General features: G+C 51.2%; 5 protein-coding genes across 6 annotated transcripts; 3 read left to right on the top strand and 2 right to left on the bottom strand.

Annotated features, from left to right (window-relative positions):
* Positions 1 to 699: 699 nt before the first annotated feature.
* On the bottom strand, positions 700 to 1,914 carry L3040_005846 (uncharacterized protein; the record flags this gene model as incomplete). 2 transcript variants are annotated; one of them, XM_007287850.1, is made up of 1 exon in its annotated part: positions 700 to 1,914. In XM_007287850.1, one exon carries the CDS (start codon positions 1,912 to 1,914, stop codon positions 700 to 702), a length of 1,215 nt encoding a protein of 404 aa, XP_007287912.1. The 2 variants fall into 2 exon arrangements, with proteins under 2 accessions (XP_007287912.1, XP_066011520.1); XM_066154673.1 differs by having other exon boundaries at positions 700 to 927.
* Positions 1,915 to 7,955: 6,041 nt separating this feature from the next.
* On the bottom strand, positions 7,956 to 9,198 carry L3040_005845 (uncharacterized protein; the record flags this gene model as incomplete). The annotated part of the gene is made up of 5 exons (XM_066154672.1): positions 7,956 to 8,081; positions 8,137 to 8,487; positions 8,554 to 8,724; positions 8,790 to 9,124; positions 9,189 to 9,198. 5 exons carry the CDS (start codon positions 9,196 to 9,198, stop codon positions 7,956 to 7,958), a joined length of 993 nt encoding a protein of 330 aa, XP_066011519.1.
* Positions 9,199 to 12,311: 3,113 nt separating this feature from the next.
* Positions 12,312 to 14,104, top strand: L3040_005844 (uncharacterized protein; the record flags this gene model as incomplete). The annotated part of the gene is made up of 3 exons (XM_066154671.1): positions 12,312 to 12,655; positions 12,708 to 13,852; positions 13,938 to 14,104. 3 exons carry the CDS (start codon positions 12,312 to 12,314, stop codon positions 14,102 to 14,104), a joined length of 1,656 nt encoding a protein of 551 aa, XP_066011518.1.
* Positions 14,105 to 16,627: 2,523 nt separating this feature from the next.
* On the top strand, positions 16,628 to 17,728 carry L3040_005843 (uncharacterized protein; the record flags this gene model as incomplete). The annotated part of the gene is made up of 3 exons (XM_007287846.1): positions 16,628 to 16,724; positions 16,850 to 17,482; positions 17,556 to 17,728. 3 exons carry the CDS (start codon positions 16,628 to 16,630, stop codon positions 17,726 to 17,728), a joined length of 903 nt encoding a protein of 300 aa, XP_007287908.1.
* A 2,853-nt stretch (positions 17,729 to 20,581) lies between these two features.
* L3040_005842 (uncharacterized protein) lies at positions 20,582 to 21,298 on the top strand (the record flags this gene model as incomplete). Its single annotated transcript, XM_007287844.1, has 4 exons — positions 20,582 to 20,672; positions 20,758 to 20,798; positions 20,882 to 20,939; positions 21,120 to 21,298. 4 exons carry the CDS (start codon positions 20,582 to 20,584, stop codon positions 21,296 to 21,298), a joined length of 369 nt encoding a protein of 122 aa, XP_007287906.1.
* Positions 21,299 to 22,990: the final 1,692 nt, after the last annotated feature.

Below are 22,990 nucleotides of genomic sequence, written 5' to 3'. Positions count from 1 at the left end.
TCGCATATCACTCCCTGAGCAGAGCTGAGCTGAGCTGAGCTAAGCACAGGACGAATATATAAAAAAAAAGAGGTCCACCGCCCTCCACCCCCCACCCCCCACCCCCCACCCCCAGAATAAAAAAAAAAAAAAAAAGAAAAGAAAAAGGAAAGGAAAAAGAAAAGATCAGACAGCCAGCCAGCCCCAGGCCCAGCCCCCAGCCCACGAGTAGGTAGCGAGCGATCTAGGCTGCGTGCGACAACACCCCCCTCGCTGCAACAACTTTAAAAGACGGAAAAAAAAAAAAAAAAACCAATGAATTGGGAGGCTGCTCTAGCTCTCCCTCCTCGCATCGCAAGCAGTCTCCCACCAGTCCCTGCCGGCCGACCCTTAGAATTGTTTGTTTGTTTGTTTGTTTTTTTGCTTTTTTGCTTGCAAAAAACGCCGGTTTCTTTCCTGAAGATTTCCTGAAGAAAGAATGCCAGAATCTTCCTTCCTCCTACCCCCCCCCCCCCCCCCCCGTTGCTCCCCCCGTAAAAGCAATAGGGTGAATAATGCTCGTGAGCCCGCTCGAAAAAAAGATCCCCTCGCTTTTTTGTATTCCTTTTTTTTTTTTCTCTCTCTCTCTCTCTTTTTCTTTCAATGACATATACACTTCGCTGGGGCCCGCCGCCGTTGGGTCACGTGTCGATCTGTCGACGCGATGGATATCATGCATGCTCACGCCATCAACGTCGCAATCTCCATCAGACCAACGACCTCTCCCTCGACCATCGTCGCCAGGATGGCATCGTCGGCGTATCGCAGCTCGCCCGCCACCCGCGAGCTGGCGATCACCGCCTTGGCGTGGGCGACGGACATGTCCGCCGGCAGCTTGATCCAGTCCTTCGACGGGACCATCAGGCGCTGGATGCACGTCGCCGGCTCGTCCATGTCGGCGAGACTCATCTGCTCGATGCGGCGCGGGGGCACCACCACGTCGTCGCCGTGGCGCACCCAGCCGCTCTTGCTCTTGTACGCGCTCATGAGCACGTGCGCGCCCGTGAGTGCCGTGTGGCTCATCTCCGGGACCCGCGCGAAGGGGATGGCGAGATCCGAGATGTGTTGGGGCCCGGAGGCGGCGGCGGCGCCAATGGCACCACCCGGGTGGAATCGGGAGAACACGGCTTGCACGTTAGGGTACAGCTCGTTCGCGACGCTCACCGCCAAGGCGTCGCTGAGTGCCAGAGCCGCCGTCGTGCTCATCGTGGGCGCGTTGAAGCCAAAGGCCTCCGTCTCGCTCTGGTGGATGGGCGCCGGGAGGAGGATGGCGCCCGGGCGGCGTTTGGTGATCGCGCACTCGTTGCGGGCGCCCGTGATGATGATCAGCGGGAGCGAGGCGTCGACATGCTGCAGCAGCTGCAGCAGCTCGGCCGTCCGGCCGGAGAAGGTAATAAAGAGGATCGTGTCGTCCTCGGTGATGGTGCCGAGGTCGCCGTGGAGGGCCTCGGTGGCGTCGAGGAAGGTCGCCACGACGTGGAGGGAGTTCATGGTCGCGACGAGCTTCTTGCCGATATAGCCGCTCTTGCCGACGCCGCTGACGATGAGCCGGCCCTTGGCGCGGCGTGACCGGATAATGCTCTCAACGGCTTGGTAGAAGCTTGCGCGGGCCTTCGGCTCGGTCTCGTACAGGAGCGTCAGGGCCGAGACGGACGTGGCTTCGGTGCCGAGGACGTGAACCGCGTTGGAGAGGCGCTGGTTGAAGTTGGAGCTGAGGCTCAGGCACAGGTCATGGCTCTCCGGGGGGGTGATGGGCGTCAGTTCGTCGTCGGAAGCAGGACAGATGGACTCTTCGCATGATGTCGCGGGCGATGGGGGAGACGGCGGTGGGACGGGCGCGACAAAGGACGTGTGCATGAGGTAGACCTCGCTGTTCTGCACGGGATGGTGGTCCATGGTTCTGATGTGATGGAGTGAGGGATAGGGATGTGAGTAATGATGTGTGTACGTGTGTACGTGGTGTACGTGCCGTACCGGCGTCTGCTGGTCAGAAGAACAAGACGCGACGATGGGACAGTGGCAGAAGTCGTACGACTCCAATCTCAAATTTTGGGACTCTGGTTGCGACTTGACTTTATCGAGAGTGTACGGACGGAAGTTGGTTAGTGTAGGGACAGTGTGTTTTGTTATCTCCGAGTCCGAGTCCGAGGGCGTAAATAGAGAGATAACAAGCGAGTGTAGGTAATGATGAAGTGTTGACTGGACGGATTCGGTTAGTGAGGCCGAGCACACGGATGTACCGCACTCCAGGAATGTGGGTGGGTGAGTGAAATTGAGAGTTAAAGTGAGAGTGGCAGTGAGAGTGAAAGTGATAGTGAAAGTGAAACTGAGTGCGAGAGAGGCAGTGGGCACACGGATGTGGATGACGGGTAAGAGAGGAGGAGGGAGAGGCAGAAACGTGGGGAACCGACTTTCTTTATATTCGCTCGCTCAACTCCTACTGGAAGTCATACAGCGATGGGTATGTATGTGAGAGTGTGCGAGGGTGAGAGAGTGAGATTGCGAGATTGCGAGATTCTGTGAGAGCCGTTTGTGAAGCAAGAGAGATCCAGGTCTTATGCCCTTGGCTTGCTTCAGATGGGACGGAAAGCGTGTCTTTGTTGACGGATCATCCTGAACAGACTGCTGGGAGAGAGTATCAAGAGTCGAGTAAGGGTAAGGGTCGAGTAGGAGTTGAAGGCTTACTCGTGTAGCCGGCTGTTGGACCCTAATTTATTTGGTTTCCTTTTCTTTCCGGTCTCCCGGGACATGGAACGGATGGGTGGATTGATTGTATACCGGTAGTGTCGTTTGCGTCTGAGGATAGGGATTTTCAGACGGATACGGCGGGCGGGTTCATCGACGGTCCTTCTCGGGTCGTTGGATCTCGGGAAGTGGACGTGAACTTGGAGGTGGAGGTGGATCTGGACCTGGACCTGGACCTGGATCTGGACTTGGACTTGGACTTGGACTCGAACTAGGACTCGAACTAGGACTCGAACTTCCCAAACAAAGCAGGGCAAGCGAGTGCAGGATTGCCCTTTTCCAGCACGCAGGAATAAAGAAACATGGTTCGCACACCCACCGTGATCCGTGATCGGATGGTTGGCCAGCCCAGCCGCGGCCACGGCTGGATGCGGGTAAATGGCATCCCATCATCCATCAGAAATCACAAATCATAGGGTCATGGACTTTCCCTTCGCTTCGCCTCCCGATTCCTTCCTCTGGGTGCGGCGCGAAAACAGAAAAATGTCCGCTTTCTTTGTGAGCGATGTGCGCCGGGTATCCACGAGGGCGCCCATCGCATTTGACTCGTGTAGATCAGACTGGTCGCCGGCTGGTCAAAGTGTAAATAAAAAAGAGTTTGCATTTTCTCGAGGACGCTTTTAGATATCTCGAGGACGCCAAGGCTTATGCAGAAATATGAACGGGGTGGGGCAGGGCTGTCCTAGCGATTTGGGCCCTTGGTTACTACCGGTACAGCACTATTTACTTACGGTAAGTATTAGCAAATCTTATTTGCATTGCAGCTTAACAGTACCGGTACCGGTAGTATAACTTAGATGCTTAACCTTATTATCGCCGCTATTATTAACGCTATTCTTGCTTTTACCGTTATACTACGTACGTAGTACCGGTAGGTATATATTCTCGCTTTTCGCACACCTGAAAACGGTCACCCCTTTCAGTAAGCGCTCTAAAGCACGCGATGACGCCTTTCGCTAATAGTAGCTTAAATCTTTTCCTTGGTTTGACATCCTTTTCGAAAAGTCGCAAGAAGCGCTTAATCGTGCGACGCGATTCGCGAGACAATACGAGCTATAAGGTTCATAATGATAAGGAATCACTATTCGAGCTTGCGATAATGCTCCGATGATATTCACACTGATCTTTAGCTTTCTAAATTCTTGCATTCGAAGGGATTCTTCGAGAAATAAAGCTTGTGTCAGGCTCGCAATCGAGCTAAGCCCGCAGAGCCTTCGAGTACCGGTACCGGTACCTTCGAATAGGTTCTGCTTTGAATACCGTACCAAATAGGACTAGTCGCTTATCTGGCACCGCAAGGCCCCCGTCTTTTTTGTGCATAATATTATGCATAAGCTTTAGCGTCTCCGATACATCTAGAAGCGTTTTCGAAATATCAAAACTTATACGTAAAAAAATCCGATCCAATTCAATTCAGTTCAGTTGAATTCAATTCGCTTCGCTTCGCCTCGCTTCCTTTCGCCTATCCAAGGCAAGGTCAATTCCGAGGCGGAGGTGGTGGGGGTCGCTTGAGTCTTGACACGGCTCTCTCCTCGTCAGAGAGAGGGAGGTTTGCAAGGTAAAGCCAATCTTAGATCAGCGGGTATATACGGTAGTTACTCACTCGTAACTTCACACATACGTAGTATAATATTTCGGCAAATACACGAGATAATATCGTATTCCGATTGGCTTTTGAAATCTGGGAGGGATCATGAGAATCAACATCGTGGTGTGGGTACCACCTACCACGGTACAGGCGTAATTGTTACACCATTAAGGGTGCATCAAAAGTCTGGATTTCCACTTTAAGCCCCCTGGTTACCCTACCCCCAAGGGTGTAACAATTACGCCTGGGACGTAGTAAGTAGCTACCCAGTCGTCAAACCTGCGACCAGGTTGCCGGCGATGCGATGGCCGCCGCTGCAGTTGTAGACAGGGAGAGCCTGACAAACCTCACCTTCGGATGCACCTGTCTGTCTGCTGTCACTTAATTTGGGGTTCGCGGCGTGAGAGATGGCGTCTGGTTTGCATTATCATTATCCTTCAACTGGCATGAGGCCGGCTGTTGAGGATTATCTAATTTTAGGCCAGTAGATCGTGAAGCTTGTTTTTTCCGCTGTGTGTTGGCCTGCGTCCGAAGTCTCGAGAGTCGGGACGTTTCAACGAGGTTGTTGTCTGGGCGTGTCCCAATGCTGCGTGCGATTCAGTCCTGTACCGAGTAAACACAAGAAGGATTCTACCTAAACCAACATTTGGTCCCACAACACGAAGTACTCACATATCATACCAGCTTCGAAGTCCGTCAATAGTGGTAGCTTGGCGAGCCTCTCGATCGTTGTCTAGAGTCTAGACCGCCTCGCAGATCAATCACGACTTGACATTTCACCTTTTCACATAAAAACCGACTATCTCCATTCACTTGGCCATGCCACTCACCTACTCATTTACTCCATGGTTGGTGCTTGATGCCCTCCCTCTCAAGGCTCTCGAAACGATCCCGCAGTTGTTTCATGGTCGTGTACAAATAATATAACAACAACAACAACAACAACAACACAACAACCCCGACCCCCACAGGCCAAGTCCAGCTTCCCGAGTTTCGTGTTGCGTGGGATTGCCTAGACAAGCACGAACCCGTTCAGAAGAATCGTACGAATCGCAACTTTATCCGACGAACGGTAGCTATTGCGTACGGAGAGTAGGTAGCCGTGCAACCCAGATAATACTAATTGGCGCATGAACTTGAGCCGGACACGAAGTGCTAAGTGGCAAACGCTTCAGCCGCCCCTCGGCAGCGGTCGAGCTAGCATGAAATCTGTCACGTGATTAGGTAGGGGATCGATCGAGTGAAACTTCGTTCTATTGCGCGATTGGGCCTTCCATTTTGGATCTAGGTAGGTAAGCGCCGACAGATATAAACTTTGGTGCTTTGGGATCCATGATTTCTCGCTTATCTCCCGCTTTATTTATGCCGACTCGCCAGATCACGTTCTACTCTACCCTTGATTCATGTGACTTTTCAACGCAAATGTAACGACCTAGGGACGGTACTCGTCAAGACCCAACGAGATGCAGTTTACATGATGGAGAGAGCGCAGCTCGTCGTATGCAGGATAGTAGATTCCTTCTCCTATCCAACAGGGCTTAGAAGTATTCAAGTTGCAGCATCATCTTCCATGGCCTCATGATATTATACCCAGGTACGTACTTTACAGTTGTGCCCTTCTCCCTTTCAGATCCCTACTCTCTCTCTCTCTCTCTCAATCAACTCTCTCCCGATTGCAACTTCTCACTTTCTCAAGCTTATACGTCGCCAGAAATCCTGTCATCTCCAAGTACCAGATCGTCAGTAACCTCACAACATCCCCCTTTTCCAAGCTACGGCCCTACCACACCAGCGACCCACCGGCAGCTCTTGACCATTATCATGTCATGTCGTGTCCAATCCACCAGCAACCAAGGGCTCTTTCCCCGTGATTGCTCTCCCTCGACCTATCTAGGTATTTACCTATCTATTTAAACGTCGACTTCCCGCTCAGAATCATCTGGATTCTATAGGTAAACAAACATCCATCCACCCAGCATCATCAACCCCCATCCACTTGCACCCCACCGTCGCTATCAATTACCTGCATCCCCATTGCAGTCTGTGAGTTCCTCACCCTCCTCTTCTTATCCCCAGCAAGCTCTTCAACCAAGCCGGCCGTTCGTACCCTAGGACTCGGTCTCGTCGTCGAGAGATATCCCCGGCAAGAGCTGACCAAGGCACCAGGCTCTCCATATTTCTCGCTATTCACCCATAAATCGTCCAGAGCCCCCATTAGACCTGTGTAAGTTTCTATTCCAATCCTGCTGCGTGGCATGAGCGGTTGCTTTGCCAGCCGGCCCAGGTCCCATCATGGCCTCCGCCTCAACGTTGCTTTTGTCGTTGGGTTTTGGTTTGTGTGTGGTTGGTAGTCGCCATGATCGAAGCTACTAGGACTACCTCGAGCTTAGACACCGCATCCGCAAAGAATCGACCATTCAGAGATCCGGCAGAAGAATATGAAAGATGGGATTTCTTGTTCTTCAAGGGTGTTTGTGGTATTCTTGCTATCTGGAGCATAGGCTGTGGAATCACCCTCGTGTTCTGGGGAGAAGAAGAACCAGCAGATGCAGCTGCGTCAGCAGTATCGGCATCCGGAGGACCAAGGCCAATAGCATCGGCCACCAATTCCTTGAGGCCAGGAGTATAGCGAAGACAAAGATCACCGGTGAAGGGTGGCTCCGGACGGGGAACTTCAGAACTGGCAAACTACAACGTATGTCGGTTGAGGGACATACATGTATGATTCGGAGCTCCATCCTACTCAGGAGCGCGGGAACACAGTCGGAAGACACGTGGCATGATGGACTAGCGACATGTGAGCGATTTCTGGCTTGGGTCCATATCCGAAGAGGGATTTGACGGGCGAGTGGGTAGGTAGGAGGTCCTCGTGCTTGTGCTCGTGTTCGCCCCCCGAGCAGCGTAAATTCCTGTACCTCTCTCCTTGTGTTTTATCGCTATTCGCGTAAATTATGTGTTCCAAGAATCCGGAAACCAGAGCATACCTGCTCAGGTAAGTACGGAGATGAAGGTTTCCAAATTAAGCCCAGCCAGCTAGCTTCTAGAAGTCGAGAAGTCGAGAAGTCTAGAAGTCTGAAAGTCTGAAAGAAAGTCTTGACGGCAAGCAGTAAGTAGACCTGCAATGCGCATTGCAGTTTCTAGTGTTAGAGCCTTATTTACCGCACGACAGCAAATTATATGGAAAAAAAAGGGAAAAAGGAAAAGGGAAAAGGGAAAAGAGAAAAGAGAAAAGAGAAAAGAGAAACCAGAAGCAGGACAGAGCGACTGACTCTCATACACCACTTCATAAATGCTTAAAGATGAGGCTCACACGGGTCTCACAAAAACAAAATCACATCTGCTCGGCTCGGCTCGGTGCGGCTCAAGACACACATCTGAGAAATTCTATTCAATGATTTGATGCCAGAATGGGCGGACAACGGCAGCAGTAGGGAATCTAAAGAGAGTGGCTAAGTGGCTGCTTCACGCCGGCGCCTCGACTCGCGCTCTCTGCCTGCCATGCGCATGTAATCCCTGGATCAGATAAGTAGGCAGCCGCAAAGACTACCACCATCAATTTACTCTATCCGACCCAACTCCGCCTCTCCGGGCTTTCCGAGATAACTTAGACCCCTCGGTCATGCAGTTTGTGAACGGGCACGAGGGTTTGATACGAGGGCCAGAGTCTGACGGGGACCGAATACCGAGATACTTCCACATCCTCATCGACGGTACCTGTTTCCCGGTAGAACTGCATGAGATGAGCGATGTGAGGCTTCAACTTGACTTTGCAGGGGGAACTCTACCTTGGACATGCCATGAAGGTGCTCGTGGTATATGCCGTGGTCATGATCCTGATCCTGCTGGGTGTGCCAGCGCGGCGGATATCTGCTGTCGCACGTTACGGCGACGTAGAGACGATCAACCAGCTTGCACATCCGTACCGCGAGGTAGATCAGCAGCTGGTGCTTGAACACCTCCTGCTGGTCATCCGCGTTGCCCAGCTGAAGGAGGTAGCGGAAGTTCAGGGTGCCGATTAATGGTTCCAACCACCAAACCAGGAGCTGCGGGCCGGATACCAGGCATTCCTGCCAGTGGTTCAGTCGTGATGATTCCTTGTGGATGTCGACACCGAGGAAGCCTGGCTCCTGGCACCACTAAAGTCCAGGTCAGGACATGCATCTGCCGAGCAACGATGTAGGGACTAGATTGGTGGCACCCACATCGAAAAGTATGGGCAGCAAGCGGTCGACATAGATCTCCTTGAGAAACGTATCGCCCGCCATACCGATCACGCCCATCGCGGAGCGAATCGAGTCCTGACACCGGAGAGACTGTGGGACAAAGCGCAGGTTCGTCGCGGGCGATACCGGCCCCTTCAGGAATACGAATACCTGCCAAACTCATCAATCAGCCAGGAGTTGGAACCGTCTCGCCGCCCCCAACCGGCCGTCCATACCTTCAACATCTCTTTGCGAAACGACAGCTCCGAGGTCTCCGTCTGCTCCAGACCCGGCGGGCCGTCCTCCGGCAACGCGTGCTCGTCCAGACCCACCCTGTGGCCCAACGCGAGCGTCATGCCGTATCCCCAGTACTTCTCGCGCACCGAGCGCGTGACGAACAGCGCGCCGAATCTTTCCGAGCCCTCCTTGGATAACACCTCCCTGAGATCGAGGCGCGGGTTGTCGGCTACGAAGCGGGTGATCTCCTCGACCAGACGTGCTTGCTCGGCACCGGCGACAAACTTAGCCGCTTCCTCTGCCTGACGAGCGTTCTCGATGACGGAGACTGTTTCTTGTTGTCGTACGGTCTCAGCTTTCCATGGTGCGTTCGGTGTGCGGGGAGGGATAATACGAACCGAATACCATGTTTGAATGTTATCCAATTAGCTAGCTAGCTCGGCGTCCTCTGTATCGTGTATGAGCGGTGTTTTTTCTTCTGGAGGCCTACTGCTGCTGCGTGCGGGACCTGAATATGACGATGCTGCTTGAGCGAGCGAGCGGGAAACGATGTGGTTAAGTTTTGGTGGATGTTGGATGGTGTTTTGTTTTGTTGATGATGAGTAAGTGAGTCTTCAGCATCGCGGGATACGAAAAGATGGCCATGGACCGTAAGACGGGCTGGCTGAGCTGTTGTTGTGTCGGAGATGGGCGGAAGGCGCGAAAGGCGCGAGTGACGACTGACGATCGATAGATATGTGTAGCCTGGATTCAAACAGCAGGAACGATTTCTCAAAGATTGCCCACTTTACATCTGACCTGTTTACATCTCTATATAGATCCGAACCGAAGGCGTTACTGAGACACGAACAGCAGAGCCCGAACTCTGTGTTTAGAGTTCCATGCTTTAGAATCCAAGAGAGCACCAACCGCTCTCATCTTGTAAAGCAAACTCGGCCTTTTCTTTTATCCTCTACTGCTCGTATTGCCCGATCTCGCTTATTTCTGTGCCTCGCTAAGTCTACAGGTTCCGGGCGCCACATCACCGACACTGGCAAGTTGTGAATGACATAGCATACCCTCGGTTCGATATCCGATACATGATATAGACGTCGAGTTTTTAAAAACGATTTATCTATCCATGTATGATTAGCTGTCATTCGGCGGGTAATACTTACCTCGGGGAGCGATGGGGTTCTAGCGAGTGGAGGGAAGGAGAGAGCCGAGTTCTCGCTCGCGGGTTGCTTCTCCCCCTGCCTATCCCTTTGACCAGAGGATGTGTTATCAGTTTGTTGAGCTGTGAATAAGTAAAATAATATTATTGTCTGTAGCTGCGGCGTCTTGTGGCATCGACTGGTGGAAAACATTTTCTTTGTGCGTGCATTTTCCCGGTATTCCCAGGGCGGCGGGAGCGGAGGCGGTGGCGGTGGAGGCATGGTTGCTCCATAGCATGTATGTATGCTCTCAAGCCAGGTATGTAATTTTTCATCTCATCATGTTCTTTCTCACGGCGTGTGAGATTTAGCTTGTTGAGAATCGGGCTGGAAATGGCCGTTGGCGCTTACTGCGACCAGTCTTTTGACAAGCGGCATTCTATAAACTCAAAGTTTGATTTATATATATATATATATATATATTTTTCAATAAAAAAAGGGGGGGGGGGAGGTTAGCCTTGTTGTTGTTGTTGTTGTTGTTGTTGTTGTATTTATTAACGTCGGGCGGGTATCCAAAACGCAATGCTTGGACCCTGGGGACCTCCCATGGGGTACGGCGACGTGCTAAGTAGAGGAATTATATACAAAGTACTATCTAATCGAGAGTAAAAACCACGTTGGGGAAAACCTCTCGTCAAATAGCTGAACACTTGTAAACCCCCTAAAAGCAATTCATAGTGATGTGCGTCGAGTTTTCTCTCGACAACTGTCGAATACGTGTGGCCCTACGGGCGGCCTCGATCCGTATAGTACAAACATCGTTCTCTTTCGTCGTAGAGCTAGGAAGGCTCGCGTTCGTAGCCCTTAAATAGAGCCGGTGTGTTTGTAGAACGCTCTTTCGAAGGCGCAGTACCGTGTTTTCGATCAATCGAACTAAGCCCTTCCCATCCCATCTCTTATACACGTTCCCCCTCTATCGCAAATCCTCCTGGTCTTTTCAGTCGGTATGCCCGTCAGGTATAGATCGTAGTCGGCGTGGTATTCGAGAAGAAGGAGGAGGGAGGTTCGGAATCGCCGGTAAAGGAGAATTCTTCGAGGAGACGTCGCATGTCGATGATTCAATTTCGGCTCTCCAGACTCTTTATCTCTCTTTCTACCGCAGGAGAAAGAAAGAAAAAGAGCTGAAGGTTCGTAGGAGGCACCTTGTACAGGTAAAGAATCGTAGCCCCCCGGGAGGTTAGCCTTGAAAGCATGGAAACTTTCATTTGAAGCTTGGACATATATTATTGGTCCTGATATGTGAGGTGATCAGCCGCAATATAGTCGTGTTGGTAAGATGGAATACCTTGACTTACCAACCGCCCCCCCTCCCAATTCTGTTTCTGGATCATCAAATGAAATCTGATCTACATCAAACACCGGAAAGCTCTTACTGATTCTCAAGAATCCCTTCCCCCAAAAAAACCCCCCCGTTGCGGCCATCACTCAGTCCTGATCTACAATGTCAGTATCCAAAACTTTCTTAGCTCCTGAGAACTTCCATTGAACCTCCCTCATCGCTACCTCAGATATATTAATCGCCGTTGATCATACCAGCGGGAAGAATGAAGCACATGAATCTTCCAGTGACGTGATATCACGATCTTTCCATGTCGTGCGATATGAGCAAGTATGTATGGTTGTAGCAGGTGCCATAGTCAGTGCCAATACATAGATAGGGACCAAAAAGATTCGAAGTTGTACAACCTTGACACGACATGTCTGCACAATGACTGCCCATCACATACATACCCCGCATTCATCTAGTCTTCCAGTTGAGCCTTTAATAGCCATTTCGCGAGATTTACTGCTTGCAAAAGAACCCGCTATATTGTTCGGCAAGAACCACATACTTGGGAGTCAGAAGGTGGCTAAAGACAGGCAAAGAGAGGACGGGTTGGAAGTAGATGTATGATATAGAATAGTGAATCAATCTCTGGGGTTTTTGAGGGGCACCCAAGGATCAGTAATATACAAGTCTGCGGAACAATCAAGGCGGGCTCTGAACTGGAAGAGTCCGAGATACGATGCGAGATTATGACATGCAGTATTATCCTCAGCTGACCTACCTGGACAGCGAAGCGATTCCTGTAGTTTGGCGAATACGCAGCATTCCAGCGTATCAGGATGGTGAAGCCATTCCTGTGGTTAGGCGGATACGCAGCATTCCACTAAAGAGTATAGTATATCTCTCACGCATGAAGCAAGGCATCGAATACCATGATGCACGGGGGCTGATGTCAGCGGGTTTGTTGCGTTGCTCGACCGGCTGATATCTGGGAAACTCAATTAGATCTAAAATCAGTGCCGTGTTTTCCAACCTGGAAACCAAGACTGATTTTCTGAAAAATGGGTGCCGGGCCATTGATCCCAGGCTTGACAGTTGCCAGTATACTCTCTCTCGGTATCGCTGCAGTCCTGGTATACATAGTCCGCCCCCTTCTGTTCTCCCCCCTTTCAAAGATTCCTACTGCCCATCCGACGTCTCGTTTCTGCTGGCTCTGGATCTATTATATTCGATGGGCTGGTCTCGAGAATACCACTCTCTACCATCTCCACCAAGCGAAAGGGCCGATCCTCCGGCTAGGCCCCAATGAATTGAGTATCAACTGCTACGATGAAGGGGTCAAGACGATCTATATCGGTGGATTCGACAAGCCGGAGTATTACTTCAACCGCTTCTCAGCTTATGGGCCAGTTTGAATTGCGTCCTGCGGTGAACCAAACCGGCTAACAGTGTACCAGGGCAGCTAACATGGTCAGCATGATGCACAGCAAGGAGCATTCTGTCCGCCGGCGGATGTTTGCAAACGTGTTCTCCAAGTCGAAGATATTTTCATGTCCTTCCTTGAGGGCATCGGCAACGACAATAATATTCGAGCGACTTCTGCCTGTGTTTTCTTCAGCAGCCAAGGCCGGCCGACCAGTCGAGATCCACTCCCTCACATGCGCATATGCGCTGGACCTCCTGCAAGCCTACCAATTCGGAATGTCGCTAGGGAGTGACTTTCTCCGGAATCGCCAGACGCGAGAGTGGCACCTGAGTCAGTACTTCGCTCGCATCCCGCATCTCTTCTGGATCAGCGAGTTTCCAACGCTGGTATCCGTCTCGGGATGGCTTGGCATGGGCATTGTGCCTCAACATGTCACCGCTGCGAGGACAGGACTGGAAGCCTGGTTTCTCAACAAGTGTGACGCGGCCGAGCGGCTGATGGCCACGGAGCTAGAGCTCCGCGTTGAGGATATCCCGATCGTGTATGTGCAAGGGCGCCGGGCATTCGCGAAAGCGGATCAGGAGTTTGACGAAGGAGAAAGACTGCCAGCCGGCGCAAACCAGCCGCAGTCGGCCTCTCACCGTCTGGAGATTGCAAGCGACATGCTTGACTTCAACGCGGCCACCCTCGAGACCAGCGGCGATGCCCTCGTCTACATCTACTACGAGCTCTCCCGCCATCGGGATATGCAGGAGCGACTTCGGCAGGAGCTCCACACTCTCTCGCCATCGATGAGCTGCGACCCGTCGGATCAGACGTGTGCCTCACAGCCTCCGGCTCTCCCGGATCCCAAAGATGTGGACGAGTTGCCGCTCCTGGATGCCATCATCCAGGAGACGCTGCGTCTCTACCCGGCCGCGGAAGGGGGCCAGCCTCGCGTGACCCCATCACCGCCCTGCAGCCTGGCCGGCTTCGAGAACATACCGCCGGGCGTGCGCGTGCAGTCGTCAGCCTACTCCCTCCACCGCAACCCGGACGTGTTTCCCGAGCCGGAGGCGTGGCGACCGGCCCGGTGGCTGGACGCCAGCCCGGCGCAGCGGGTCGAGATGAAGCGCTGGTTCTGGGCCTTCGGGAGCGGGAGTCGGATGTGCATCGGCAATCACCTTGCCAGATACTGTACGTACCCATCCATCTATCCCAACCCCTTCCGTCGTCCCGCGCGACCGACGCGTATTCCGTACATGCTAAAGCCTGGGAGTAGCGATCAAGTATGCCGTCGCGGCCATCTATTCCAATTTCACGAGCGGGCTCGAGAAGAAGGATTTCGCGTCTCCGGTTGTAAAGGCTGATGGCTCCGCTGTTGGAGAAAGGCATAATTTGTATCTCAGGTTTCGTCGCGTCGATCACGACTGTGAATCTATGAATTGAATTGAATTGAATTGAATTGAATTGAATTGAATTGAATTGAATTGAATTGAATTGAATTGAATTGAATGGCGAGGCTCTCGACCCTCTCGGACTGAGAGGCATACAGAGTACTTTTTCATCACACCCCGCTATCAAATCCATGGCTCGAATCCTCAGAAGCTGATGATGGCGTCGAAACTGAAACTCCGCGGCTGCCCTGCCCTTCTCGCTTACAGACAGGAAAAGGGGCAAGCAAGTAAACAACGAGGAGAACATGTGACTGACTACCCCAAGGCGCCGGCCGAACCGGCGCCCTCTTGTGAAATAGTCGTCACGATCTAAGTCATCCATGCAAATCAAAAGATCGAGCAGTGCGTGAAAGAGATGAATTGATACCATGGAGTATGAGAACCGCTCAGGCAGATAGTAGTATAGTCATAATTTGTGGAGGCTCGCTAGAGTGCGTACGTGAGGTGGTAAGTACTAGGAGTAGGAGATCCTTGTGTGGCTTCCGTTTCCGATTCATCCCCCGTCTCCACTATCAGATATTTTTCAATCTAGAGTATCTTTCCCTTTCCGTATTTTATTTTTATTTCTATTTTTTCACAATCACACTAGTCACTTAGAAAGAGCAAAGTCGAGATTAGAGTTTCAGAGCGTTGCAATCTCTGTCCTTGGTCCGGAAAAAAAAAAAAGATCGACGCGTAGGAGGGGACAGATGGCTGCACGTGAAATGTCTCTTTGTTTTTTTTTGTGGAAAGCGCTTAAGGTACGATATAAACTTTCTGAAATTAACGGTTCTAGATCGGAGATCGAACGAAGCACTACTTACTATATTTTCACTTCCTCGGTTGTTGTTGTTGTTGTTGTATTCATTAACGCCGGGCGAGTATCCAAAACGCAATGCTTAGGCCCTGAGACCTCTTATAAGGTACGGCGACGTGCTAAGTAAAGGAATTATATACAAAGGACTATCTAATCGAGAGTAAAGACCATGTTGGGGAACGGCTCTCTTTTAAATAGCCTCGGGTCGTTAATCCCGCGATATAGTAAACTCTTTATAAATTCTTTCAAAGTATTTTGTGAAAATACGCGCCGAGTTTTCTGGAGTCAACTATCGAATGCGCGTGGCTCTACGGGCGGCCTCGATCCGTATACGTATAGACAACGTTCTCTTTTATCGTAAAGCTAATGTGTTTGCAAAACGCTCTTCCGAAGGCGCAATACCGCGTTTTCGGTCAAATCGGATTAAGCCTTTCTTATCTTATCTCTTACACGTTCTTTTCCTATGGCAAATCCTCTTAGTCTTTTCAGCCGCTATGCCCGTCAGGTATAGATCGTAGTCGGCGTAGTATTCGAGAGAAGGGAAGAAGGAGGTTCGAAACCGCCGGTAAAAGAACTTCTCTTCGAAGAGACGTCGCATGTCAATGATTTAATTTCGGCTCTCCAGACTCTCTGCCGCCAAAGAAAGCTGAAGGTTCGCAAGAGGCACCTCGTACAGGCAGAGAATCGTAGCCTCCCTCTCCCTCCTCGGTCTGGGGCTCAAACTTACCTAATAAGGTCCAGATCCAAATAGCCAGCCAGCTAATGCACGGAGCTCTCTAGAAGTTCTTGGAAAATCACGTTACTACTTATCTGACCGACCGATGGAAATAAGCTCAGCTTACCCTTTATCGGACCAGGGACAACACTTCACCGCTCCCTTTGTACTATATATGGCCAAATCGATTCATTCGATGCCCCTCACTAAGCCAAGGCTATTGGTGAGGCATTTTTCAATTTTCTTTTTCACTATTCAGCTCTTCAAGGATCTGCTCATGCCAGCGTTGAAGCTGAAAGGATGCAAAAATTCTCCGACGGACGACAAACGCCGCAGACAGTTGAGAGAGAAGAGAAGTTCAACTGAGCAGCAGAATTGTCAGAGTGACAGAGACCAACGTTGCGCGAGAGCTAGGGGTCAGGACTCAAGAAGAGGGAACAACCCTCCTCTTGACGATCGTGATTGACGGCGGGCTGGATGGACTAGTCGCCCAGATAGAGTTTCGGGCCTTCCCGTACATCGAACCGCGAACCGTTTCTTGCTTGCCGGATTGATGCCGAGCGAGCCCTTTTCACTTTCGCTTACTTACCGACTCTGGAACTGCTCTCGTTGGCGAAGCAGGGAAGTCATAAGTACCTAGAGAAAGAAAGATCCCGAGCAAATTACAGGCTGCCTTCGGTACGTATACTTATTACTAATTTGGCCAACTGATATGCCGTGAGTACTGTAGTGGTCGTGCCCGCCCTACCCACTATCTACAGTAGAAGTACAAGTACAAAGTGCGTACAAGTACAGGATAGCTACAACTATTCCTACACATTCTTATACATACCCATCCGTGCAGCTACAAGGAACCCTCTTGGCACTTGCTCTCCCACTCTATTTCTTATCTGTCGCTCATCAGTCGACGTGTCCTGCATACAGAGTACATAAACCGTTGTCCTTCTTCCTTGCCCATTCACTCAACAGCTCCTTACCAAAACATCTTACTCCCTATACACAAGATGTCGTTTTTCTCCAAGCTAAACAAGGAGTTCGAGGGGATGATGAAGAGGGATGGTGACAAGAAGGAGGAGCCCCAAGCCCAAGAGGCAACGAGGGGTGAGTTTGTGTGCCTTACGTCCAACCCCCCCACCCTCTCTTCGCCATACATTGCGTAGCATCAACCATCTGTGACGGAGAAAGAAAGCAGAGCTCGCTGACCACCTCACGATGGCCACGTCTAGGTTACGGAGGCGAACAGCAGTCCTACTACGGCGGCACTCCGCAGCCGCCCCAGCAGGGCTACGGCGCTCCCCCACCGGTAGCGTACAACTCCCATCCGTCCTACTCGAGCCCGCCTCCTGCCGGCCAGTATGGCGCCCCTCCCCCTCCCGGCCAATACGGGGCACCCCCGAGCCAGTACAGTCCTGCTCCGAGCCCGTACGGGGCACCCGCGCCCCCGAGCCAGGGCTACGGCACGCCAGCGGCGGGCATCCCACCGACGCCGCAGCTCCCGCCGGGCTGGGCGGCGCTGTGGGATCCTGCTGGGCAGCGCTGGGCCTACCTGGACACTTCCACCAGCAAGGTGAGCTGGAGTTTCCCCACGGGCCCGTCCTATCCGGCCATGGACGCTAGCCGCGGATACGGGGATCAGCCCGGCGGGGCCGGGTATGCAGCTGCCGGAGGTGCGTATGGCGCAGCTGCTGGCTATGGCGCGGCGGGTGGCTATGACGGCCAGCAAGGCGGATATCAGGGCGGTGGTGCCAGCGGGTACCGGGAGGAAAAGAAGGACGACTCGAAGAAGAACATGATGATCGGTGCTGCCGCTGGACTTGCCGTTGGCGCCGTCGGTGGAGCCCTCATTGCCAATGCTCTCGGTATGACCTGATTCATTTTTTCCCCTCCCCTTCACCTCCCGCTCTGAGTTGAAATGCTAACGGGAGACGTCAGATGACGATAACGACGACAACAACAGCAACAGCGGGGGCGGCGCACCACCGTTGGATGAGCCCTTGCCAGAGGTTGATAAAGACGGGGACTCCGTGAGCAGTAGCGACAGGGAAGAGGTCGAGGAAGCAAGAGAGGCCTACGAGGAAGCCTACGAGGAGACTTATGATGACTGATAAGACTTGCCATCCTTGGCAATTAGAGCTACATTGAGCTTTGAGCTTGGGTGGGTGTGCTAGTCTGAACGCCTTTGCCTGCAAAGCCACATTTAATTAAGATAAGAGTATCAAGAATAGCAGGCGTTGTTATCCTTGAGCCAGAAGCATCCATCCTATCCGCTGTGACTCTTTTGAGGCCTCCCCGTGTTGAGAGAAAAGCAGAAAAGCAGAAAAGCAGAAAAGCAGAAAAGCAGAAAGATAATCACTGATACCTAGCTGTACTCCGCATCCCTAGCTAGGAGAAGTACCAGGTAACCCCAGCGAGCCACTTTTCATCTCCCAGCAGCCGCGGACCGTTATTCCTTCCTGAAACCAAAAACCCCACGCGCAGTACCTACTTCGTCTACTTCGTCCACTTCGTGTACTTCGCTACTTCGTATTTTCTTGCTCCAATAACCTACTCAGTCAGTCCATCAGTCCAGATGCTCGAGGAAGGTCCAAACAAACCTTGCCTCGGTGGTCGCGAAGCGAAGCGAAGCGAGGCGAGCGAGGAGTCAACAGAAGAGCTCGCGCTAGCGCGGGAGGGTGGCGAAACGCTTGCTTGGGAGTGATCACTGATTTTGAGTCGGAGGTATGGTTACCTATATCGTCACCCTGTATGTATAGTTGGTGAGAGAGAACTTTTGGGGTAGGTATTAGTAGCGAAGTGATCGATATCTTGTACTACCATACCCGCCTGAGCGTTCGTTATATCGCGGGCTAGAGACATGTGCGTTGAGAAAAGAAAATTTTCCAGGATTATGATGAGAAGCTGTGAGGTTGAATTCGGAGGATGGTTGGTGTAGTATAAAGAGGTAGCGCGCTTTTGACGGAGTAGATGGCTCATCTGCTAATTTACTACATCTGGAAAGACCAAACTAATCAAGGCTTGCCATTTCTTTTGATAATATCTACCTTTCGAGAACTAATTCGGACCAGTTTACTAGAGTCTGGACCCTTCTTTTAATCTGGGACAAGGCGTCAATTTCTTCGCTTCGTTAGTCATATCCGTATCATACACTCTCGACATATACACGCTAGCCAACCTATCCGCACTTCACGCCTTCTTCTTTATCCTCTTCAAACCCTTCTCAGCATTCGCCACCCCCTCCCGAAACCCCACAGCCCGAGCCAACACCTTCGCCTCCTCGAACCTCCTCCTCGCCTCCTCCACATTCCCATCCATCTCGGCGAATTCTCCTAGGTTGTGTGTTGCGACCGCACAGCCGACATCGCATTCTTCGGTGCGTTCTGGAGGTGTGATTTTAGAGGTTAGGGCTATGGCCTTTTCAGCCCAGGCTCGGGCGTTGCTTATTAGTTGCGTTCGGGTTATTGGTATCGAATCGGGTGTAGAGGGAGGTAGTTGTTGGGCGAGGGATATGGAGAGGTTGTTCACTGGTCATGTCAATATGTGGATAGCAGAGGGGAGTGGATTAGAAGGGACTTACTCAACACAGCGGTATGGCAGCTCCTCGGCGGACTCCGCATCAGCGCTTGCAAGAATAGCGGCGCAGCGAGGTAATGATGGTTCATCTCCTCATAGTGATGACCCAGCGCTATCCGAATGTCAGCACCTTGCTCAATCTCGGCTGTCCAAGGTAAACAAACATTCAAAGGTGCCCCCAATCTCCTCCGCACTCAACCATTCCCCCTCCCCCTCCTTAACTCCTTCCCTTTCCCTCCTCTGCTGCTCCTTCAACAGGGTCTCCACGGCCCACACCAGCTGCTCCTCCGCCTTCTCCCTCTCCAGCACATACTGATTCGCGTACAGCTCCCCCAGCTTAACGCTAATACTCACCGTCTTTCCCAGGATCCGATTCCGCTTTCCCTGATTCCCCTCTTTGTTTCCCAAAATCTCAATCCACTTCAGATTGTCCGCCTTGACGATCTCCAGCACGTCGATGGCCTTCTGATAGTGCTGCACCCGCTCCAGCAAGGCGACTATATGGAACTTGATGCCCATGATCTCGTCCGAGAAGGAGTCGACGTTCATCTCATCTGCGACGCGCAGGGCTTCACGGTAGTACTTCATGGCGTTTCTGGGCTCGAGTGACATGTTGGTGTAGTAAAGGGCTTTGCGGAGTTGTTTGGCCACCGGCTCCGGGTATTTCAGGAAGGCCCCGATGATGTAGCTATGGTAGTAATAGTTTGTGTACAGGAGAGATCCGGCGCCCATGAGAATACTATGATCGTCATGTACTTCGTCAATATAGGTTTCGGTAAAGAAGAGTTTAGGGGATTCGGAGGGGCATGGAGGTAGATCTTACAAAAATACAGCAGCGGACACAGAATATGGATACTCTTTGAAGAGCAGCCTTGAAGCTTTCCAGAAAGGTCTGCCGGCCGATTTGTATCTGTGTTGTCCCATCTGGTGCAAGATAGTATTATGGCGCATGGCCTCTCTGCGTTGCTGTTGAAGGTACTGTGCTGCAGGGCGCAAGACGCTTTGAAACCGTGGACCGAACATTATTCCACGTAGCGTACCAAGGCAGGTACAGCTCCAAAGGCAAGAATACGAAGAGAAGCAGCACAATTGCAGGTGGTCGTGCAGCTCCAAATTTCTGAATAGCTTCAAAAGCCCTGAACCTAAAGTCACCACTTGGAGCTCGGAGCTTGATCTCAAATGCCGACATGCCTGCGAAATGAGGCACCAACAGACCTTGCAATAATCAGATTTACCCCACGTACCGAGGACATCAGACTTGAGTTTCCGATCCCTATTATCTCGCTACCTCAACACCAGATAGGTTTTCTTCCATTTTCCCGAACGATACCGAAATTCCCAAGAAGTGGATTTTTTTATACCTAGAATCAAACCCAGCAATCAGCACAATGACTGGCAAATTCGAACCCAAGACTCCCGTCAACCTCGCCCCTCCAAAGAGCGATCCCATCTCCCCCGAGTTCCTTGCAAAGTGCAACGGTATGGCGAAATTCGAATACTCAAGCGACTATACTTTATCCTTTATTCAAAAACCTGCAAGAATCATTCTGCTAAACATCAGCAGGAACGCAAGCACCAGATAACCTCTGCTATGTTGCTATCAAGGTACGCGATCACCCCGGGATTGGAGGATTTGTCTCTCCTGGCAAAAGATACGAGCATGGGGCTGATGGGGCAATATCAAATAGGGCAAAGTCTTCGATGTAACAGGCAACAAGAGTTACGTCCCAGGAGGCTCATACCATGGTACTTCCTCCCAGCCACTGCTCTTCTTCAATCCCCTTCCAGGCCCGACAAGTATCCTCCTTCCCACCCATATTTACAACCCCAATGTGCTTCTTAGGCCTAATCAAAACCCCCTTCCTTTGATTATACTCCAACCAAGGCAAAGCGAAACACATAACTGACAGTCCATGCTCCCTCTAGTCTTCGCTGGTCACGACGCCTCCCGCGCCCTGGGCATGACAAGCACGAAGCCCGAAGACGTCCGCCCCGACTGGGCCGACCTGCCCGACAAGGAGAAGGGCGTGCTCGAGGACTGGTTGACCTTCTTCTCCAAGCGGTATAACATTGTCGGCGTGGTGGAGGGGGCGACTAATCAGTAGACTGCTTGTCACCCCTGCGATGTACCCGCTTGCGTGTCGAAAATGCGTGCGTGATATGGGATAGGATGGATATGGAAGACTGGGAAGAGATAAAGGATATCATAAGCTGAGGCTGTTAAGGAATCCGAATTCGAAGCGGGTTGTGGGGTGGTTAAGGTTGATGAATACGGAGTATACGAAAATGCTCTGGTATGCTATGATGATGCAAAGGAGACGAACTCCTGCTAAAATATCAGCATGGACTGGACCCGGGAGCAGAGAGGCGTATGTGTGGCGTTCCTTGGGCTTGCCCCTTTCTCTTCTTTTCAAAACGTACAATGCGAAGTTGAATAAAGCCAAGCCGAGTCAAGTTAGGTTCCCACCTCGCTAATCTTGTCCTATGCTTGTCCTATGAGTCCATCGTTTGTTTACTTCCCAATTCGAGCAGGCGAATTTCCTCTTTCTGTCAGTCCGCTCTCACTTTCACTTTCATTTTCAACCTCTATCTCTACGCGTCATCCCGACGTCTATGGCCACAATTATCTCACATACATTCCTCATTTTCCGTTTTTTTTTTTTTTTTTTTTTTTTTTTTTTTTTAGTCAGCACCACTTCATCGCCCACGTAGAAAAGCAAGCAATGAAGCAAGCAGCCCAAAAACACCTATAGATTCATTTCTAAGCCCATTCCACTCTATCCATTCCATTCCATTTCAATCCAATCCAACCCAACCCAACCCAATCAAGTTCATGCATTTAGCACGAAGAGCACCCAAAACCCCAATTTCAAAACCACAAATTCCAAATTCCGATTTCCATTTCCAGTTTCAAATAGTATATCATTTTCAATTCTCTCTCTATCTCTCTCTTCTTTTTTCCAATTCAAGTTTCTATTTCATTTGATAGCTATGTTGAAAGAAGCAAAAGCTTGATGTGTGATAGGGCATGAATTATTGTTAAATAATCCGATTCTCTCCTGCCTCATGCCGGCCCTATCTGGGGAATAATAAGATGAAAAAGAGGGATGAGCTCTTGTGGTACGGAGATAAATATATAAATATATATATACATGTTTGCTTACTTGCTTACTTACTTGCTTACTTACTTGCTTGTTCATTTACTCATCATTGCACGGCGGGAGGGGGAAAGGAGACAGTAATAATAGATAGGCTTCCAGACCACAACAACCGCCTAGGCAGACTTGCGAATGATAAAAAGAGCAAAACACAGAGCTCGGCATGCAAAAGAGCGGTTCGAGGCGAGCTTAGTGTCGAATTGCCCCCGTGGAAGACGATGGCACTGGTAGAGTTTTCTTCTTCTTCTTCTTCTTCTTCTTCTTCTTCTTCTTCTTCTTCTAGGGAGAGGTGAGGACAGCAGCTAGTGCTTATATTGAGTAGGCGAGGTAAAGCAGAGAGAGAGGTTCATGTTATCTAATCTCGTGCAAAGGATATTTCCTCAGCTGGATATATAGCTAGCTATGTAGCTATGCAATGACTACAGCCTCTCTTATCCCTTCGAAGCTGGGGGTCCACGTCGCGATTTGTAGCTGAGGCCCTTCGGTGTAGGTGGACGTCATCATCGTTGTCGTCGTCGCCGTCGCCGTCGCCGTTGCCGTTGCCGTCGTCGTCGTGCGTCTTCGTCGCCGTTGTCGTTGTCGTCGTCATCGTCGTCATCGTCGTCGTCGTCGTTATTGGTGCACAGTTCAGCTAGCTCA

The sequence above is a fragment of the Drepanopeziza brunnea genome, assembly GCF_022702325.1.
Source record: "Drepanopeziza brunnea f. sp. 'multigermtubi' strain 214-2 chromosome Unknown ctg9, whole genome shotgun sequence".
NCBI classification, from domain to species: domain Eukaryota; kingdom Fungi; phylum Ascomycota; class Leotiomycetes; order Helotiales; family Drepanopezizaceae; genus Drepanopeziza; species Drepanopeziza brunnea.
This window is presented reverse-complemented; position numbering and strand designations above follow the sequence as displayed.